Below are 22,387 nucleotides of genomic sequence, written 5' to 3'. Positions count from 1 at the left end.
AGGGAAGACCAGGAATGCTGCAGAGAGAAATTCAGAGATCCCTGTCCTGCAATGCTCTCCCCATACGGTAGAATGGCTAACACTACACTTTTTAGAGCTTATTAAATTGGCCCACACCGCAGTTCCCATTGAAAATTATGGGGACTACGGTTTAATGCGAGACGTAGCCTAATGCAGGAGATATCTATGATACATGATTTATGGCTTAATAAATAGGACCCTTAGGGGCATATTTACGAAACTGCAGGTTTAAAAAAAGTGCAAATGTTGCCTATAGCAACCAGTCAGATTCTAGCTATTATTTATTTAGTGCATTCTACAAAATGACAGCTAGAAACCCGTAGGGCTAGATTTACTAAACTGCGGGTTTGGAAAAGTGGAGATGTTGCCTATAGCAACCATTCAGATTCTAGCTATTATTTATTTACTGCATTCTACAAAATGACAGCTAGAATCTGATTGGTTGCTATAGGCAACATCTCCACTTTTTCAAACCTGCAGTTTAGTAAATATACCCCTTAGTCTTTATCTGCTGTTTAATCTCAGGCTTGCAGATATCAGGTCACATCCCTGGTCTTCTACCTAGGAATCTCTTTCAATATGTGTTCCAGAGGTTTATAACACTGTAATAAGTTAGATCAGCTCCCTCTATAGGTATACAGACCATGGAGCATATTAACCACATGACTTTGATGGTTGGGCCTGTATCTCATATACTCCAGGGACAATGACAAGCTTAAGTACCACGGATTACACTCTTTAGGGGACATTTCCTACTCAACGTTCACTTGATCTAATTTCAGTTTGATTATCCCTCTGTCAGTGATACGTCAGCTGCTGCTTATGTAGCACAAACAGTAAAATATGGCTACATGAATATCTATTTTCTTTGAATCCTGCATCTTGTGTTTAACCAGGTCATTATTTTTAAAATTAATTTAATTGTTTGTCAAGCAAGCGAGGAATTCTTTGTTATCAACATGCATATGCAGGGGTGTAACATTGGTGGGCCCCATAACAACATTATGTAATGGCCTGGATGTACCAGGGTGAAAAAAATAATATACACATGATGTTTTGACAGGGGAGTTGGGCTTTAAAGCAGCTCTACTTGCTACTATGGTAGCTATGCCTTTGTGCTGAGTATAAATAAAGTTGTATAGTTGATATAACTGTATTATATTAGCAATATTATAATTGATGTTGGTGTCAAAAAAACTTAATTCCCTATTTAAGAACTCCATAGAGAGCGACAGAGCGTCAGACACTGGGGGCCTCATTCATGTACAGATGTAAGTCTCTTTGTGTGACGTATCTTGCTTGTAGTTGCTCTGCTCCTGCTGAGAAACGGATCTTACATCAGTGAACAATTGCTGCAATTCATGTTTGAAATGACAAAAGACACTTACGACTGCCTATGACTTGAAGGGCAAAATGAGGGAGGGAAAATGTGGATGGATGAGTGCAGGGGCAGGCTGGGGCTGGAGAGCAGGGGGGCATCTGCCCGCCGTCTGGTCCCATAGTGGCCTACCTTGGGCTGTGTCACTGGGCTACCTGTATATTTTTCCCTTTAAAATGTTCCTTATAGGCTGCTGAGTTGAGTCTTGCTCCCCAAGCTTGTATTTGAATACAGTTGGAACTACGCTCAAGTTCCATGCTTTTTTCTTAAACGCAAGTTGCGTGTAGGTTGCATCTGAAGATGAATCAGGTCCTGGGACTTTGGAAAGCTGTAAAAAGTGCAGTGCAGTGTACAATTGCAAGAATGCAGGATGTTTTAGTGGAGTCCTACAGTATATAATAATATATGCATGCTCGCTTGCTAAGCACTCAGTGGTAAAAGTGCAGCATGTGTTCTCAGCTATCCCCCTGTTACTATGTGGGAACAGTTTGACCCTATTAGGGCTTCTCACTGAAACCCTGCAAATTAGAGGGATATATTATGTCAATGGCTCTCATTAGGGATTATTGGTCTTTTAAAGAGAATCTGTCAACAGGTTCTAATTGGATTTTGGCTTCTTTATTACATATTACTTTATATATTACTGGCCCGCTATAGATTTAGACTTGACTATAAAGATGTCCTATTTGTGTATGAGCAAGCATACATCTACACACTTGCTTTTTCACGTCTGTATTTATGCATCTTAAAGTATGTGAGACCTTTAAATCTAGTCATTTAGATGAGTCCAGAGCAAAGATGCAACAATCATCATCATAATCAACTTCAAAACTTTAACCCAGTTTAGTGCAAAATATACGTCTTGTAGCTAAAATATTCAATATCCGGAGAAGGAAACATCTTGAACGGATATGCCCTGCATGCATCTGCACACCCTTACTGTACTGCACTTGAAGAAGACAACACCTTGACGGGGTCTACACATCAGCACTCCATTACAGTACTGCACTTGCACATTAATGCCCCTGATCGACCTCTCTGTGCATAAAAGCTTGCAAGTGCAAGATACCTGCAACTGTAAATATGTACACTGGTTATACATGTGTGCAGTGCATCAATGTTGCACCAAGACACATGCTTATGTTGCGCAAATGCATGGATGCGCAACTCTGAATAAGGCTCTAAGTAACAAAAATACCCCTTTTCTCCCAGGAGAGAGCACATAATATAATCTGATGTCAGCTGATAGCCTGATTCGGTTTTAAACCAATTGTTAAGTTTGAGTTTGGTCTGTTTCAGTGAGAATAGTTCATTTTTTAAATTTATAATCTAAATGTTATATTGTTTTTCTCAGAAGATATAAGGCTTTCTTCTGGTTGCTTATAGAAATCAAGACATTTCATTCAGTTATATAAGGAAAAAAGGCAAATTAGGGAAAATTACATTTTCAAAATTCTGCTTTTTTTTCTACAAGCCGGTTGTTTCACTTAAAGATGAAATAAGGTAGCTTTCCTGAGTAAGGGGAATGCATGTAGTCTATTTTACATTTAAATGGGATGTTAGAGCCGTAACCGTATTTTAATTTTTTTTTCACTTTTTTATTCTTTTTATTTAATTATTTTTTTAAATTTGTTATCTATTTGCTTGATGGGTCATAACTTATGTCAGCACCTAAGGAATCAGTTTAATCTAAATATAATACAGATGCCTCTATTAAATCCAACTTGCGTTTACTAGTGCTAGTAGGCAGGAGAGACCGTGGGTCTGCCCTCTGCTGGGGGAAGTCCTTGTGACATCATTGTTTTAACATCATAGGTTTTCCTCTTCGAACGAGGAAGCAGCACATCATCACCATTTATTTATATAGCGCCACTAATTCTGCAGCACTGTACAGAGAACTCACTCACATCAGTCCCTGCCCCATTAGGGCTTACAGTCTAAATTCCCTAACACACACACACATACACACACAGACTAGGGTCAATTTGTTAGCAGCCAATTAACCTACAAGTATGTTTTGGAGTGTGGAAGGAAACCAGAGCACCTGGAGGAAACTCACGCAAACACGGGGAGAACATACAAGCTCCTCACAGATAAGGCCATGGTCGGGAATTGAACTCATGACCCCAGTGCTATAAGGCAGAAGTGCTAGCCACTTAGCCACCGTGCTGCCCCATCATCAGCTATTTATATAGCGTCACTAATTCCGCAGTGCTGTACAGAGAACTCACTCACATCAGTCCCAGCCCCATTCCCTAGCATTCACTCACACACACACACACACACATGCACACACACCGAGAGATCCTACATATTAAATAATTAGTGCTACAATGGAGTTGCCAGAAACCAAATAAGATGGGGGATTCAGCTCTCTCAGTAGAGTAATGAAAGCATTTATCTCTGCAGAGTTCAGGGGCCACTGTTCTACCTTTTTAAGTTGGTTGTTGGCTAATAGGTTAAGATCCCATGCTCTATATCTGCAATTACAGTAATTAGTTACATTTACCATCATCGGCCATTTAGCCCATGGAGTGCACCTCTACTGTCCACTTAGAAATCATTTTTATGAAGAATTGTGCAATATTATACTAATACTACCATGAGACACTTTTCAAGAATAATAGAAAAAGTGTTTGCATTTTTAACTCCTATTGTTTAATAACAAAATGTCAATAAAACTATTGATGTAAAAAAAAAAAGAATAACAGTAAATTGTGACTTTTATTTAGACTAAGGTTAATGCTTATACATTTGATTTGTTTCTTGGCTTCATATTATCAATCTAAAAAAGCTAACAGTGCCGTTTAAAATTAAACAAAATGATGAAAAAACTATTTCTACATTTTCTTATCATACTGCTACCTAGACAAGCAAAAAACATGCCATGCAATTATTTTGTTTGCATTCATGATTAACCAGATGTATCAAGAACAAGATGAAAATGATGACAGGGTAATTATGACGTGTAAACACAACTGTCGTTGTTTCAAAGATATAACTGTGACCCTGGATGACCTTCTAAAACTGGATGATTCATAATACTTCCAAAATATTCTGTTACCAACTGCAAGTTTGCAGTTTTAAAAGCTTTGAAGAACAACTGAACCCAAAATGTATGATATTTGTAGGAGAAGTGGATTACAGTTTTGGTAAAAAAAAATAGTGACATAGGAATAGCCACATTTTTAGAAATTACAACTGAATTATTCCTTATACCTAAATGTGTATTTCTGTCTATAAAATGACCTCTATCACTCTGTTGAAAAGATACAACTACCTATTGTAGCTGCTGCCTGGTTTTGCTTGGTGTTGCCCTCATTACGTTGGGAAACTGTAACCAACAGCCAGGCATATAACTCTATATGTGTTGGAGAATGAGCCACATGATTGGTTTATGTACATTGACCCTCCATTAAATGGGGAGAAACTCGTAAAAGTCTGATGGAGTGAAGCAGAAGAGGTCCAGCAACAGAGCAAAAAAAGTGTTACTCAACAAGTCCTTGGTTAAGGAGAATATTTAGACATAGGTTTATATATGTAGAATTGTGGATTATTTTGTAGGTACATTACAGCATTTAGATGAATGGTAAAGGAAGCCAGCTCCAGGACTGGTAACGTACGATTGAGGAAAATGCGTGGAAAAATACTGAAAGAAAAGTATGAGTCACAGATTTCCTATAGACAGTAATTAGAAATGCTTTCAGAGTGTCATGCCTAGGGATTTGTCTGTACCTGGACTCAGTTGTGTCTCTGGAGCTGTACTGGTAGCTGGGTGGCCTGATAATGTTCCTCAGCATGAGAGGAAAAGAACAGGTGTAGGTGGTGGTTTCTGAGAGTTCAGGAGGCTACTTAATATGAATGGCCCTCACTGGAGACTGGCACGGAGTGAGTAATAGCAATACGGGGATCAGATTAAGCAGTGGAGACCAGGTTGGATTTGGAGTGCTAGACCAGACTGCAACTGGAGTGCTGGACCAAACTGGAACTGGAGTACTGGAATAGACTGGAGCAGGAGTGCTGGACCCGGAATTGAGCCGGAGTGCTGAAACTGGAATGGGACCGGAATCGGAATGGAACTGGAATGTTGGACTGGAGTGGAACCAGAGAGCTGGACTGGACTGGGACTGGAATGCTGGAGCTGGAATGCTGGACCGCACTGGAACTGGAGTGCTGTACCCGGAATGGAGCCGCAGTGCTGAAACTGGAATGGGGCCGGAATGTTGGAACTGGAATGGAACCGGAGTACTGGACTGGACTGGGACAGAAATTCTGGAACTGGAATGTTGGACCAGACTGGAAATGGAGTGCTGGACCAGACTGGGACTGGAATGCCGGAACCAGAATTAGACCGGAATGCTGGACTGTACTGGGAATGAATTGCAGACTGCACTGTCAGAGCAGAAACAACAGAAAAGACTACAGACTGCTGGGAACCAGGTTGGCATCTGAAGAATCAATGGGTAAGGGCTCCAAGAAGTCCTTTTATACTAACTTTTGTTAGCTGGTTGCAGACTGTGGTCAGATGGGCTGAAGCAACACTCTGACTGGTTGAGATGGATCAGGTGACCAGATCCCAGATGGCAGTGCCCAGGAACTGGTTTTGGAGGGAACTCTGTAGTGGAGACTGCTAATCCCTGATTGGAAGCTGCAATCAGCTGAGCTGAAGCAGTACTCTGTTTGGCTGAGGGAGAGCAGGTGACTGAATCCAAGATGGCTGCACCCATGTACTGGTTTTCAAGGGATGTCTGGAGTGGAGATAGACTTTGCAACATCCTGGAGAGAGATCTGAGACCAGCAGAGCCTGCGGACTGCAGGGACAACTTAGAAAGACAGCGAAGGTGTAAGTAACAGGACCTGAGAGCCTAGTGCGTGACACACAGGATGACCACTCTCGGCCTGTGCGTGCAATCATTTATTAATAGCACTAAAAGGCCCAATGTATGAAAAAAGTAATTCACGTTTGTGTCACCAGATTGGACAGTGATCCTGAAGGGCTGATTTTTATTGATGGTATAATTGATAATTACAATCGTGCCAAGGCAGCTGAGATCCTGGTGGGAGTGCTAAGAGTTAACTTGCTGCTTTGCCTGGCCAGTCCGAGGAGATATGCGCATTCATGACCCGGCTAGCGGGTTTATGCATGCACGGTAAAACTAAAAGCACAGACTTTCTTCTGTTGTCACCATCCTGACAGCATTGCTAAATAATCACAATCTTTGTTAAATAGGCTTTCACCGGCCAGACCCTACGAATCTTATCACAGGAGGGGGTTACCACCCCCGCGGTAACCTCCTGATGCACAGGGAGAAGTCCCATCTTCAGCAGTAACATACATTTTTGCTGGAGTGAGAGCTCTTCACCCTATAATAAATAGACCCCTAACAGGGGAGAGCTGGCAAAGTTTAGCCCAGGGGGCAAGACATGACTAAGTAACGTATTTTAAAAACAAAAAATGCAGGTGATCCAACCCAAGTGATGAATAATCCACTGACCAGACATATTCAGCATGTTGGGGAGAGAGATGGCCAGTCATTAAGGCATAGAGCTCAAGAGTGCAATTGGGTAGATTATATATAACCTTTCATAGTCCAAACTGTAGTGTGATAGATCCATTTGAGTCAATGCAAAGATGCTTTATAGATCACATTCGTTGGAATTCTTAGAAGACCTATATGCTTGTATACTCTCATAAAATCTGACAACAGAGAAAGTATGCAGATGCTGCCAGGACCCACATAGATCTAGTGTGTAGTAAGAAGTAGAAGAACTTGGGGCAAACCTAACCATCTGTCTGTTGGGCGTGGTGGCTACAAACTCAGGGCTGATGTATGTGCAACCACCAGGGCCGAAATTTGTTCCAACTTAGTAATTTGCTCCACTATTCCACTATGTTAATTTTCCCCACTGTGTAGGAGAAGGACAGTTGTGCTGAAGGTTTATAGTGCCATTTGACCAGTACCAATTTTCTTTATCCAGTATCCTTATGTCCTGAGACATGCTGAGAATGGTGTAGAGTAGTGATGAACTCCTGGGGGAAATGTAGGAAGCATCGGTTTCTGCAAGTCACCGGAAATCTGCGACTTTGCAGGGGAAATTTAAAGTGGCAATGGCTTGTAAAGGCAATTTTGCCATTAAAAGCCATAACAGCTTTAAATTTCCCCTGCAAGTTCGCCAATTTGCGACGACTTGCAGAAACCAATGCTTCATACATTTACCACCTGGTTTGCTCTTTCTGCTGAGGGGAAGTTCCTAAAATGTTGCCAGAATTCCATTTTACAATGTGTCTTGGTTACCAAGCTATACAAGCACAAAAACAATTTTTGTTCATTGAGACTAGTGAGCAGCAAGTGGTGAGTTAGTCTGAGACGTTCCGTTATAATATACCTTTGTATACCACCCCATTTCAACTACTATTCATTAGAATATTTTGGCACTTAACAGAAAACTTTGAGTCAAATACATTATGGTAGATATCTCACATTTTGTATCTCCAGTTACACCCATCTCAATAAATAACTCCACCCCAAGTACCTCTTTGGTGAGGGACCTCACTTTGGACTGATACCTTTACCAGAATGTAACTGTATAGATATAGTAGGGAAATAGGACGACTCTTAGTTTTCCTTTCTTATGCTTTTTAAAAACCATGGAAATTGTTTAGAGTAATAGACAGAAAGCTTTCCAAAAGGTTAGGCTCAAGTAAGAGCTGTTTTAAGGGTTCCATGGAGTGAATGGAGAGAGGTAGGGCCTCCATTCTTGATGCCCAGTTTGGGTCTTCTGGCTTCCCAGTCAGGCAGTAGGTTTATTAGCAGCTGCACCTGCCAAGTCTAAATAAAAGCGTTGATGCAAAAATAAACCAGAAACTAATATAAGCAAATGAACATGTACAGTATATGCACACTTTCCAACAGATATTTGTTTTACTTTTAATCAATTTCAAAATTTTCTTCAGCATTCGGCAGCATTAACGCTTGATAAAAAAAAATACAACCGTGTTTTATGGGAATGTTCAAGAAGTATATTGTACACTATAATGTGGATGCTTTGAGTCTCCTTCAAATACTCTGTTGAAAATAAATTACCAGACTTTAACTTGCTTTTTTTTTCAACTCTCGTGTGTAAAAGCAGTTAAGGAAAAACATTGAAGCTAACATTCACTATGTACAAATACTAGTACTATTAACATTTATATAAAAGTTTCAGGCATTTGCCAGAACTGAAGATAGTATTGCATGGGAAAATCAATTATTCTGCTTAAGCAAATTTTCTATGTAAGAGCTTTACTAGAATTTTCTCTTATTGCCTTCTAAGTGGAATGCAATGCAAGAAAACAGTGAGGGCAAGAGTATAGGATATAGATCACTTCATCTCCTGCTGCGCTCTATATTCTGTCTACACATAAACAATGACATACAAGACATGAAGGTATCCAAAAGGATTATTATGTGCCCTGGATTTCACTACCCCTAGGGGTATATTAACTAAACTGCGGCTTTGAAAAAGTGTAGATGTTGCCTATAGCAACCAATCCATTTCTAGCTGTCATTTTGTAGAATGCACTAAATAAATAAAAGCTAGAATCTGATTGGTTGCTATAGGCAACATCTCCACTTTTACAAACCCGCAGTTTAGTAAATTTAGCCCCTAGTGTGCATAGTATAAGTGGCATGGCTTAGAGATTAACTGATTTTGAGTTAGTCATATTTTCCCTGCGTTTTCTCCTGTTGGTTCCATTGAAGAATAACAAGAAATATACATCATGACCAACATTTAATTATATATCGCCAGCAAATTTCATAGTGCTTTACAATTGGGAACAAAAACAGTGATAAAACAAGACTGGGTAATACAGACAGATAAAGAGGTAAGAGGGCCCTGCTCGCAGGTTTACAATTTATGGGATATTTCATCTGGATGAGCCTTGAAAGGCTGAAAAAGAAAACTGCAGGGCGCTACTGAAAGGATCTTATTACCGGTGATAATTGTAAAAACGATTACCACAACCCCGACAACGACAATACCTACAAAGAAACACTTATTATCCAAAAAACTATGCAACCCTGTATTACTAGTAAGATAAATTCCAAATATCTTGCACACTAAACGTGGCAACTCACACTCCTATCAGCCAACATGATTTTTGTATTTATCTAACTGACAGAGTAACATGAATTTATTTATATTCATTGAGATATAATCTTTATGTTGAAGGGCTTTACTGTATTTCTATAAAGATGTAACTAACAATGCTTATACAGCATACCATGCACTAGAGAGCCATTGTTTTAGTCATTGTCCCATAATCCCTTTATCTTCTCCTAATGTCTTCCCGTGTCAGATTTTTTGTGTGATAATCCTTATAAAATGTGCTAGCAAGACCCTCAAATCAATAAGTGTGATCATAACATACACAGAAAGATATAATCTATATCTATTATATCTAGCAAATATATTATCCTGTAACAGACACAAATAAATAATAGACACACAATAAATTGAGAAATACATTCTGGATTCCTTAATGTTTGATCATTGTATGAAAACTGAAAAAATATATACGGTATATATTAATTATATTAAATTGTACATTGTTATTAATCTTTTATTTCAGATTTTTGTATTCTTTTATTTTGGATTTAACAATTACTTAGCAATTTTTTAAAATCACAGTAGTGTACATCCCTTAAAATTTTAAATCAACAAACAACTGACTTTGGCAACTAGAGGGTATTATTAAATGATATTGACAATGTATAGTACAAACCAGGCCCCTTTCCCCTTTTTTTGAACTTACTCTACAAGTAGTAATCACTTGTCATATGCGTTTTTTTTTTTCCAGGAGAACCAGAGGATCTGGATGAGTTAGAAGGGTTTCCTCATCCCCCTGACACTTCTTCTCTTGCTTCTGATCGAGATAAGGATGATGACTTGCCATGTGATGGTATGTTTCTATTTTTCTTTCAATATATTGCTCTTTTCCACAAACCAGTGCAATGGGATCACCAGAAATAGAACTACAAGGTTTAGCTAAAGACTAAAATATAGGGCAAGAACTCTCATGTAAGTCATTCTTTTCTTTCACACTGAATCTTTTAGGAAATGAAGAGCTCTCTCTAGTGGTGTTTGTAATATTAGATACTGAGAGTTTTCGTTTTTTTCTTCGCTGCAAAAGTTACAAAAAAATAGATCTGTTTAATTTTCTATGGGATTATATACATCTGTTTTTCTTTAAATCCCCCACATTAATTAGTTAATTAAAACAATGGAATATATAATGCATGCAGGCAGGGTCACTTTTCCTTATATTAATGTCAGTTGTTTTTTAGAATGTGTTTTAATTGGATAATCTGCAGTTACTTTTAAAATGTGAAACAGTTAATAATAATAACATATATTTTAAAACATAAATGTTGCCATTAAAATGATTTAGTGATAAAGGCAATAACGTACTTAGAACATTTTAAGTTTTGGCACTGGATTAAATGTGTATTTGCTGCCTTCATAAATAAAACACTAAATATATGTATATATGTTTTGTGTGTATTTTTGAAACACCACCCTAAAGTAAAAAAAATAAATAGTATATTTATAGTATTGTTTAATAATGAGATATTGTATTAGAGCTGAAAGCAATGTATTTTAATATATTTCTGTTTTGAATGGTATTTTCCTACTATACAATTTTTTTTTTTTATCCTTTACCCAAAACTGATATGATTTTGCAAGTAACGTACACAGCTCGGCAGCCAGACAATGGAGCCTCTCCGAAATCTAAGAAAATGTTTTCCAAAACTCGCCTCTTATCTGCAGGGCTATAATTTAGAATTGTCACAGTTTTAAATGAAAGGACCTTCTATTATTATGTTAATAAAAATATCCAAGTTATTTTTTATAGAATTCAAAACTGTACTTCCATAGGCAGAAAACAATAATAATACTTCACTACGTAAAGTCATTGCACTGACATTTTATTTGTATTTTTTTTTCTAAACAGCAATAATTTATGATGTTGTAGATGAAGAACCATTTAGGAAAATTTAGCAAATTATATTGTGCAATAACTTCCATGGGCATCGTATATGCGCTCCCGCGATTTAATTACATGCATTGAGTGAAAGCATTATAAGTTGGTTATAAAGTTATCAGTGAGTAATGCTTTGTGACATGATATGATGATCAAGCAGGACCACTTCGTCTCTAAGTACAATTGCCAAACTAAAATATGCTTCCTGCAACACAGCACTCAAGCTTTTATGTTATCCAGACCATTCCCGTTGGATGCATAAATTGCCTTTATAGGGTATAAAATTATGTCTATTGTAGACCAGGGATAAGTGAACTGCATGCGTGTATAATAAATACTGTACTCTGTGATTCAGAGAAACACATTTTGTCATGCTCAAAACTTCACCCCTATGTCTGAGAGCAGTTAGTATGCCCCATCTTGTTATAATCAAATATGATTTATTTTTACTAGAAATGAAACACTATTTTATTTTACTGGGTTATTAGGCAGTAACTAACCAAAAATGGCTCCCTAAATACTTGCTGAAATAGATTTAGATAAGAAGGGATTTAATGTATGTTTATTTGACGCTTTTAAGAAAATATGATTTAAAAATAAAAATCGACACTGATAAACTTCTAGCCCAAATGTGCACCCAATTTGTGCACCCAATTTATGTCTTTTATAATAATACGGAGTAGATACAGTCTTAACATATTAGAGAACCTTTTTGTGCAATATGTTACTACAGATAAACCATTTTAAAGCAAATAACTGTATCCATTTAATTAAATTTAATTCATTTTAAACTTACGCTTTATTTGTAGAGAACTGATTCATTCAGAAGTTCAGATTTTTGTCTTTTAATAATTCTTCAAAAGCTGTGCAATTTTCTATTACTGATTCCAGAGTTTTAACAATGAGTGAGGCTAAATTAGCCCAGGTCGCAGCAAGGTCTGTTATTAAATCTTATTGTTATTTTGTCCTTTTGACTTCTTCTTTGTGGTTCACACCAACAAAAGTATATGAGCTGATAGATTATGAATGCTAAACATGATAAGTATTTTTCATAATGCTAATGTAATTTCCAAGGTACCGCAAAAGGTCACATCCCTATATTTCTGTATGCATTAGGAATCTCTCGTTCTGTTTAATATTTCTCCCTCACTGTTCCTCTGGTTCAAAAGTTCATCTGGTTCCCCAATGGCCACCTAATTTTCTAGTTATTCCCCGAAGCCATATGTGTTTTGGTTTCTTTATGGATTATTAGGTACTGTAGGAAAGTCAAATAAGTTATATCTTCTAATGAAATCCAAGCACACTTCAGTTCAGTGATGCCTAAACTTGATTGCTAGTAGCAATTATCACAGCCTGGGTGTAACATGATTGGTTTTTACAAGGTTCTGGGCGAAGGAAAAAAATATACAGTTAACGGCATACAAATAATACAATTATATGTAACAAATATTTATTTATTACATACATAATATTTTTAAGGTATAGCTTTTTTCATGCTAGAGCATCTGATTGATGGTAAAATCATAAATGCATGCATGCTATCAAGCAAAGTTCATATGCAGGTTATTGTGAACGGGTAACAGGCTTAGAGTACAAGTTGTGATTTTCACATTGGAGCTTGATGCTTGAGATTAATGGAATTTCAATAAGGCACTAAAGTGGTCACCAATTTGTCAGTGAAACTGATGGGGATTGTATAGTCATGTCTCTTCAATAATATCAGTTGTTTGAATGGTGTTCTGCTGCTTCCTGTAAAATAGGTGAGATAATTGATTTTTGAGTAGGGCTCCTTTTTTTTATCCTTCACTTATCGTTACACAGGCTAGCTGACATCTAAATGACAGTTTTCAATGGCAACTAGTATTGCCATATTAGTATTTAATTACTGATCATTAATTGTTAGCATTAATAATCCTCACGGAATGAGAGGTATTTTTTCTTTTTAAATAAAAAAAAAAAGTTCTAAAACTGACTTTAATAAATTTAGAGAAGGGACTAAAGTCCAAATTGTTTGGGCTGAGGTTAGTTTCCTAGGAAGGTGCCGAAAGATCCATGCAAATGCATAAACTCAAATAATGTACTATGCCTATGCTGTATGATACAATTCAGCATGCCAAGAATTACAATGAAATCCTGATTGAGAAGGAAAGCTCATTTGTATTTGTATTTAGTAGGTCTACTTTCAGTAACTACTGTAGTCCTGGTGACATACAAAGAAACAGACACCTATGAATTAAATACAGTCTAAACAAAGAATTCTGTGTCACATTTTGTAGATGGACGGCCTTGGATAGAAGAATTATTTTTCTGAAATATTTGTGTTGTTTATTTCAAGAATCACCCCCCCCCCCCTATTTGCCATTTCTATATATTGTATGAAAATATGGCCTTTATCTTGGTTAAAATTGAACTGCCAATACGATCACCAAAAGGCGGTATTAAAGTATCCAATAAAAGGTAAAAGAAAGGTTTACACTGATATACTGGTGATAGTTCAGCAAAAATGATGCTGTGAGACGTCCAGGGACTCATATGATTGTACCATATCAATAAGGAGAACAGCAGCTGCCCTGGCAATAAATATATAAATGAATAAATAAAGCCACAGACAACAATGCACCACATTGTAACTAGATTGTTGATCTTCCGGGAAGTTTAATCTTTTATAGAAACAAATGTCCTTTCTACTTGCCATTAGTTATCCCTCACTGGCTGCAATGGCTTTAATTATGTCATGTATTTGCTTATGATGAGTGGTGAATTCACAGAGGGAGGGATGTAACTGGTAGATAACCAGAGACGGGCTGCAGCACGGCTGCTACCCCCATGCTGGGCAGTGTTCTTTTAAGAGTTAAAATGAGATTATTGCTCTGTAAGCGTAGACCTTTCCCAGTAAGCCATGTCTGGGGCTGCTCACTTTTATAGTGCATTTCATGTCACTACTAGGATTTATATTTATATGTTTATTTATTTGAAGTTTTTCCTTTTACTAGAGAAAATGTAATTGCCAGTGTCCAGGGCATTGACTGACTGTTTATGTTGCTTTACAGACAGTAAAGAGTTTGTATTTTACTGTAATAATTTAAGAAGCAGCCAAGCAACAAAAAAGTATATTATAAACATCCCATCCTTACTGCATATGTCATTCCTAATAACAAATGTTCAAAATCTATCTTCTGATACAACGCCAAGTGGCCACATCTATGGTCAAGTGGGCTGCACAGCTGAGTCCTACATAGCACAGTTAGTGCATCGGAGGGTGACTGCACATGGTGAAATGCAGTCATTTGACCAGCAGAATGACAGCATGTATGGACACCTTCCGTTGCTTGGACTGGCTGGAAGACAGTGTGTTTTGTCACAACCAGGAGGTAGCAGGAATTTCTTGGTTGAAAATTAATTTGCTTTGCATTGTATAGCCTCAATGAATCTGACTTCAAGAAATCCCTGGCTACAATCTTGCGATTTATAGAAATAAGATACACTTATTCCTTCTTAAGCTGGGTACACGCTACACGGTTTTCGTCCAATAATCAGCTCAATCAGCCGACATACGACCACTCGTTCAAAAGTCGGGTCATTGTGTTTTGTGACACGATGGTCGAAAGTCTGCCCAAATGGATGATTGTCGCCTCATTTGGTTGGTTGTACCTTTAAATATTTTCGTTCCAATCTCGTTTCCGTTGTGTAGTGTGTATAAGTTTCTGACCGATCCACAACAGTGAGTACGAAATTACAGTCATTGCTCACGACAACATGGCTGTAAAAAGTCGCTAAAGGGACGTCCGTTCTTCCCTTTATCGTCCTAAACAAGGCTAGTGCGTACGCAGTCCATGGACCGAGCGATCGGAACATCGATCGCATGTAAAATCGATCGGCATAAAAAGTTGGTGGAAAATTCTGTAGTGTGTGCATAGCTTTAGTCACCCATCGATGTAGTCAAACCAAAGCCATGTGACATAGATAAATCTAAAGCTTACCATAGACCTGATGAATGTGGAGGCCACCTTGACATATTTAGACAAATTTGGCCTGAAATTGTCATGCATGTAGACTTTCACCAACCACCAATGTTTGCTGAGAAAAATCAAGATCCCTTCAGATTTTAAAAGTTTTTCATTGAAAATACTGCCAGCCAGTGGCCAAAATCATTATGTGTGTGGAGTCATCTGCCCTAAAGTGCTGCCATGGTATTCAACGGTTTGACCTGACTATTACAGGACCAAATCTTTCCAAGTTGGCCACAGATCTGGATGTCTAGATCTTACCATGTATGACCAGGTTAAGAGTGGGCCGAACGAAGACAATTGTGTCTACAGCTTTTTCTAGGCAAAAGGAATCAGGATTAAGGAGATACTGTATAGTGAGTTAATGAATTTAAACCTTAGTATATTATAACAAGGGAAGGATTAGGACAGCAAAAACTCAGTTGATTAACAGGACAGCATAACTGTGAAAAGAACAGTTTTTGGGGTTTAGTTACCTCTCCTTTTTACAGCAGGACAGACGAGATATTATATACAAGGTATGTCACTATTTATAGATCAATCCACATTTGGACTTCAGTTAAGAATATATCTGTCATTTAAAAATAATAAATTATACTTGAGCTAACAGTAGAGTTTTATGAATGTGCTAAACTGCCAGGGCAGGAAGACTAAACATTTCTATACAGAAATCTGTATTGGCTGCAGTTTTAATGTCTGTTGTAATTTCTATAGATGGCTAGGACCTAGATTAATCAACTGGTAGTTTTATTAAGTACAGACTTGCTTTCTGGCTAACATTCATTATAAAATCTACAACATAAACCAGTTTCTGAGAATTTTCTTCAGGAAACCTTTAAAAGATATTCCCACACAAAACTAAAAATGTAGATATGAATTAGGTAAAAATAAAAAATAAAATACAAAAACTTACCTCTACTGCTGTGGTAACCTTAATCTTGAACTCCTCTAAACTCTCTAGACCAATTATTGCTTTTGGAGACCCTATTATCACATTTTCTAGAGCTATATAGCTATACACCACTAAGAAATTTAGAATAATTACACTGCCTCTCCCCATAACCTTAATCTGGGATAATCCTGATTTCCCACCAGGTTTCCCTCTCTGTGCAACAATCCCTGGAACAAAATAAATGAGTGAACTAAGTTGATCTACGACTTCATTAATGGTATGAGTTAGATATTGAATATTCATACACTCATACTTACAGTCTTTACCTAGATTTAATGGACCTGAGTCATTAAGGAGAGCAAAGCATAAAACATGAGTAACTTTGCACCTGGGCAAAACCATGTTGCATTGGAGGGGGAGGTAAATTTATAATGTGGGAATAGATTTATAGCTGGGATAGGGCATGTCCTAGATCAACTTTAAATGTCAGTGTACAAATAAAGATATCAAGTATTTGTGTGCTAAATGAAAAAACAGCCAGTATTTAACGTATGTGCAAAATAATAAACTTATCTGCACCCCTTGCATTGTATCATGGTTTGTTCCGGAGAACATTTACTCCTTTTTTTGCCTTGCTTTCCTTAATGACTGAGGCCCAATGTGTTTAGGTATAATTTCTCCTCTTGCTAAACTGTTCGTTTCTTGCTCTGTTTGTCCCACTTTCCCTTTTCTTTCCCTTCTTTGTCTCCACCCGTACCCTTATTATAAGCTTATAGACTGTCAAAAAAGATATACTGGCAATGTATTTATTTTTGTTTTTGTCTTTTATCGTTGTTATATTGTTCATTTTTTTGTGTTCTTATTTCTTGTCGATATCCAAATTGTCATTGCAAAATAAAAAGTTGAAATCTTACCTACGTTCCAACGAATTCCCCAATTAAGCATGGCACCCCAAAGGAAGGAATGGACCAGTGTATGAGATCCTATCTCCTTCTTGTTTTTTCAAAGTTGATAGTGGGTTTGTCAAAATTCTTCCCCATGAGCTTCCCATTCAATCAAAGGCAACAGAAGTTAATAATTTCATCAACAATCTAACTATTAGTTTAAAAAGGCCAACCCCAGCAGCAGAGAGTATCTACTGTGCTGGACTGTTACCGCCATCATTTATGAAAAGTAGTGTACAGGGAAATAGCAACCAATAAGAGTTTTTCTTTTAATTTCTATGCTGCTTTAGACACACCACAATGAACACAAAATAATAAATAGAAATATAACAGAGGGATTGAATGAGACCGAGGTGATATAAACGCTGAGGGTGCAGGCAGAAGAAAAAGTACAGGCATACCAGGAGTTAACTTATCTGGGTGGTGTTTGAAATCTGATTTACCCAATCAGTAGAGCCGGAAGGGGAGGGGCTAGGTTTCCAGAGGAGGCTTATAACATATGGGAAAAGGATATGACTTCCTCTTGCCGTCTGGATTTGTTAACCACCCACCCATTCCCTATTTTTAGTATTTGGTATTATTACTTGTGTTTACAAGTGGTGGTAAGCAGTCCAATCAGCAGCCAATTCCGTTACATTTAAGGCGTAGTAGGCACTCTTCCCTTAAAGGGATTGGGCAATTAGTCAGAATAGCCCCTTCGGGGTTAAGGGGCTCCGCTTAGGTGGGCGGGCCTCAGCTAATATGCCAAATGGGGGAGTTTGGCTTTTTATGCCTAGTTGGGTCCAAATTAGTTTGGATGGAATTTACAACTGATAGGTGTAGCCTGGATGCTGATTGGTCTGTTTATATTGGCCACCAATTTTTCCCCAGCAGGTTCGCTTTAATAAATTCCTGACCTTTCAAACGCCAATTCAAGTCTCTGTGTCTTTATTCTAGTTTGTTAAGTTAACTCTGGTAAAGGTAAAAGATGGCATAGTATGTTGTCCACCATAAGCGGTTTATCTGATTGGTTCCTATAGGCAAAGCCACTGTTGTTGCATGTACAGTATGCCAAAGTTCTCTTTCCCTGCTATATAGCTGATAAGGCTGGTTCCCTCTTTGCTTTATCTGCTTCGTGCTGGTGCTACTATCATGAGTAATACAGTTCACTCACATAATAGCAATTAATCAAATAAGACAATCAATCAGGAGTCAATCAAACCTAAGTTATATAGTGCTGATTATGTAATATGTTAAGTAAAAGTGGGACTGCAGCTTTGTCACTCTGCTTTCCTTTGATGAAAAGTTTTTCTTTTATCAGCGAATAAAAATTAACAGAGGGAATGAGAAAAATCAGTTAGTGTAAGTTCAGCCTTGGTGAGGAATTTTTCCTGCTGGTTTTCCTAAGGAACATAAATTATCTGAGGCAGAGATGAGATATGCAGGGTAGTGTTGTGTTATTGGGGTATGTGACAGTATCTGGGTTGGCAACTGTATTTTTTCTGACAATCTGTAAAAATGTAGTATTCTCATTCTAGAATAGAATAAACTAAATGTCAATATACCCAAAGAAATAATTTTTGACATGGCTCTAGGAAGGTGGTCCTTAGCTCTCTGTATTGGTTATTAGCTATATACTGGTAAGGACTGAAGTTGGAGTAGTTCCTTATTGGAGATAGCACTGTGTAGGCCCGGCATGTCAAACTCAAAACCCCAAAGTCTAAGATTGTGTTGGCCGCAAGAAGAAGAAAAAGACTCATATACAATTTTATAAGGTTCATTATTAATAAAAACAAAAATAAAATTTAATGTTTTCTTCCCGATGCTTGACCTTATGCCCTCCATCAGACAGCCTTTGCTCCCCTTCATCTGTCTCCCCCGTTTCACACTGTGCCCACCATTATGCTGCTTTTGCTCCCCTTCATCTGTCTGCCCTGTTTCACACTGTGCCCTCCATTATGCTGCTTTTGCTCCCCTTCACCTGTCTCCCGTTTCACACTGTGCCCACCATTATGCTGCTTTTGCTCCCCTTCATCTGTCTGCCCTGTTTCACACTGTGCCCTCCATGCTGCTTTTGCTCCCCTTCACCTGTTTCACACTGTGCCCTTCATGTGCCCTCCATGTTGCTCCTCTTCACTTACCTTTCTCTTTCCTTCTTTCTTCTCTTTTTCTCGTGGCTCCTCTTTATGCGCTCCTTACTGCAAATGTTGGGCGTGATAATGTCACACCCAACAAAAGGTGGCACATATATTGTAGTAGGCAGTGCTTCTCCAAATATGGGTGTTTTGTGTGGATAGTGGTGAAGTTCATGGCCAGTCCCAAGATTTTTCCCTGGAAATCTTTCACAGGACATTACCCTATTTTCCAATATTTTCTAACTGCTCACAATCAAAATCATCACACGATGGGGTTTGTAGTGATCCAAGGTTCACAGAGATAGTATCACTCATGGGGGTAAATGTATCAAAGTGCGAGTTTGCCAGCGTGTTTAAATCGCGGCAAATCGCGGGTTTACCCGCGAGTTTTGAAAAAAAACCCTGAAATGTATCAAGCTGCGATTTTGACACTGATGTTCAAAATCGCTGGCCATCTCTGGCGATTTTGTGCGATGTGTAAACACTCCCGAGTTTAGCTAACTCTCCTGTGTTTGGTAAACTCTCCTGTGTTGTAACAGTGAGTTGTAAGCACATCATTGTTACACTGACCTGTCATACAGCTGCCGGAGCTCCGGCAGCTGTAAAAACTGTAAAGAATAGATCAAAGTGAAAAAAAAAAAAGCGTGGGGTCCCCCCTCTATTCCAGCTTAACCCTAGTGCTGCCTGACTAGTGCTGGTCCCGTGAAAATCGGGGAAAAATTTTGCGTGGGGTCCCCCCGATTTTCACTTTACCAGCACTAGGCAAACCAGCCAGGGTTGGCGGCACTATAGCAGGGGACACACGGCAGGGGTCCCCCTGCCATAATGACTAACCAAACCTAGACTGTTCAGCGCTGGGCTGGATTCCCTAGGGAGTGGGGTCCACCGAAAAAAACGAGCGGGCCCCCCCCTAGAAAGAACCAGCCCAGTGCTGATAGCAGTAGGGCTCTTCCTACTACCCCTGGGCTGTGGGTAGTAAGGTAATACGGCGATAAAGAATGAAAAAAATAAATGGACGCCATTTTGTTTTGTGGAACTACAAGTCCCAGCCAGCCAGGTTGCCAAAAACAGTGTGGCCATGCTGCTGCTTGTATAACTACAAGCACCATCATACCCACAGCAGCCAGGGCATGTTGGCACTTGGAGAACCACAAGTGCCAACATGCCCTGACATCCCTGGCTTGCTGGGACCTGTAGTTCCACAAAAAAAAAATGTTAAATAAAACAACAGCACCCTAGTAAACACCACATCTATTTATTAAAAATAAAAAACCCACAATAAATACACTAACCACCCTCATTTAAACCACATCTATTTATTAAAAATAAAAACACCCCAAATACTCACCAAAGATGTCTTCTTTCTTCTCCAAAAGCTCCGTGCTTGCCCCAGTCCCATAATATTTATACTTCCAAAAGTTTTGGCTTGCCCCAGTCCCAGCAAAATTATACTTCCAAAATGGCTTGAATAATATCTTCTTCACTTCGCCCAGAAGAAGCCCCTTGTTGATTGAAGTCTTCTTTGCTTCGGCCAGGGGGGCCCCATATTTGTAAGATCCCGACACTTTGATTGAAGAAAAATAAAAAAACTGTGGAGCCGTCGCTAACACCTCCTACTAGGTAGGAGGTCCGGTACGCAATGAACTTACGTTCATTGCGTAAGCTATAACTACTGTATTATGCTATTTTCCCACGCTAGTGGGGGAATCACCTAATACAGTAAATAGAGCTCATTGCGCATGCGCTACGCTACTTGCGTAAGCTATAATACTGTAAATATAGCTTACGCAAGTAGCGTTTCGCATGCACAGTTCATATGCACAAGGGAAGCAGCAATGTGTCTTTTTAAATTATTGTAAAATATTGGCAAATATGATAAATGTGGTTAAAGGTCTTACATTGACTCAACTTTGTGTTTATATGCTTATACAGAGCAGGTGAAAGTGCTTCCGGGTAATGCAAGTTCATTGATGGTATTGTGAGTTTCTGTTAGTAAACACTGTGCAAATGTATACTGTATGAATGGTGGGATGGACTTTTTGTAATTCAGCTTCAAAACCCCTGAAAAGGACTTTTAGTGCTGGTGTTCTCACAATATCTATCTCCCATGTCTAATATTGCTAATGCTTTCGCCATGATCTATACCTTTGTTTTTTCTCTGGGGTATATGGGATTACCATTAACACGTTACTAGCTAATGATAATGTTCTATATGATCTTGTTAAAACCAAACCTAATTGCCTCAATAAGATTTGCTAAATTAGTTACATTTTACCAGTTTTTATATTTCAATGCTAAACATGTTTGCATAGGGAATACAGACTGCACTGGGATCTTCAGAATATGCTGGGGATACATAAAAAGAGAGAAATTGAACATTAAAAGTGAAAATATTAAATTAAACTTAAAAATTAAACATTTAGATAACTGAGCATTAATAGTTCCAAAGAAAGGAATGAACTAAAAGCAACCCCTCTCCATATGAGTTTGCGAATGGAGATTTTTCTAAATGTAGGGAAGAAATTGTGATCCCACACCCCAGCATTAAATATTCATGCAATTAGCAGCTAAACCCGAATGTGTCTAAAAAAATTAATGTTAAGAAAAATAGAAATAAAAAAACCCCCATTACCCTAACATAAGCTTTTTCACTGCAGTGGCACCTCTAGCTAAATACAGCTTAGGTGGATTAATCAAAGTATTATTATTATTGTCTATTTATATAGTTCCAATCTTACCATGCAGCGCTGCACAGAGGATATGCCATGGGCGCACGCAGGGGGGGTTTCTGGGTCTCCAGAAACCCCTCCCCTCCGCTGAAGAAGTGCCCCACATAGCGGCACTGTACTATACAGCAGCGCTGTCAAAAAAGTGTCCGAGGCGGTGCTGTATAGAGCACCGCGCGGGCGCATGCGCAGGAGCTCTCTCGTGTGTTTTTTGGGGGGTTTTTTTGGGTGGGGGCCACCTAACAATCCTGAGTGTGCCCCTGTATGCAGTCAATCAC

At 38.5% G+C, this 22,387-nt stretch overlaps 1 protein-coding gene across 1 annotated transcript in view; it reads left to right on the top strand.

The window, feature by feature from the left end:
* SKAP2 (src kinase associated phosphoprotein 2) overlaps positions 1–22,387 on the top strand; it is a 221,013-nt gene that overhangs the window by 52,700 nt on the left and 145,926 nt on the right. The window contains exon 4 of the mRNA XM_075212274.1: positions 10,242–10,343. Within this exon, the coding sequence (XP_075068375.1) occupies positions 10,242–10,343 (102 nt within the window). The remainder of the gene's footprint in view (positions 1–10,241; positions 10,344–22,387) is intronic.

Source organism: Mixophyes fleayi, chromosome 5, assembly GCF_038048845.1.
Source record: "Mixophyes fleayi isolate aMixFle1 chromosome 5, aMixFle1.hap1, whole genome shotgun sequence".
Classification (NCBI taxonomy): domain Eukaryota; kingdom Metazoa; phylum Chordata; class Amphibia; order Anura; family Limnodynastidae; genus Mixophyes; species Mixophyes fleayi.
Note: the sequence above shows the minus strand (reverse complement) of the source record. Positions and strands in the feature narration are given on the sequence as shown.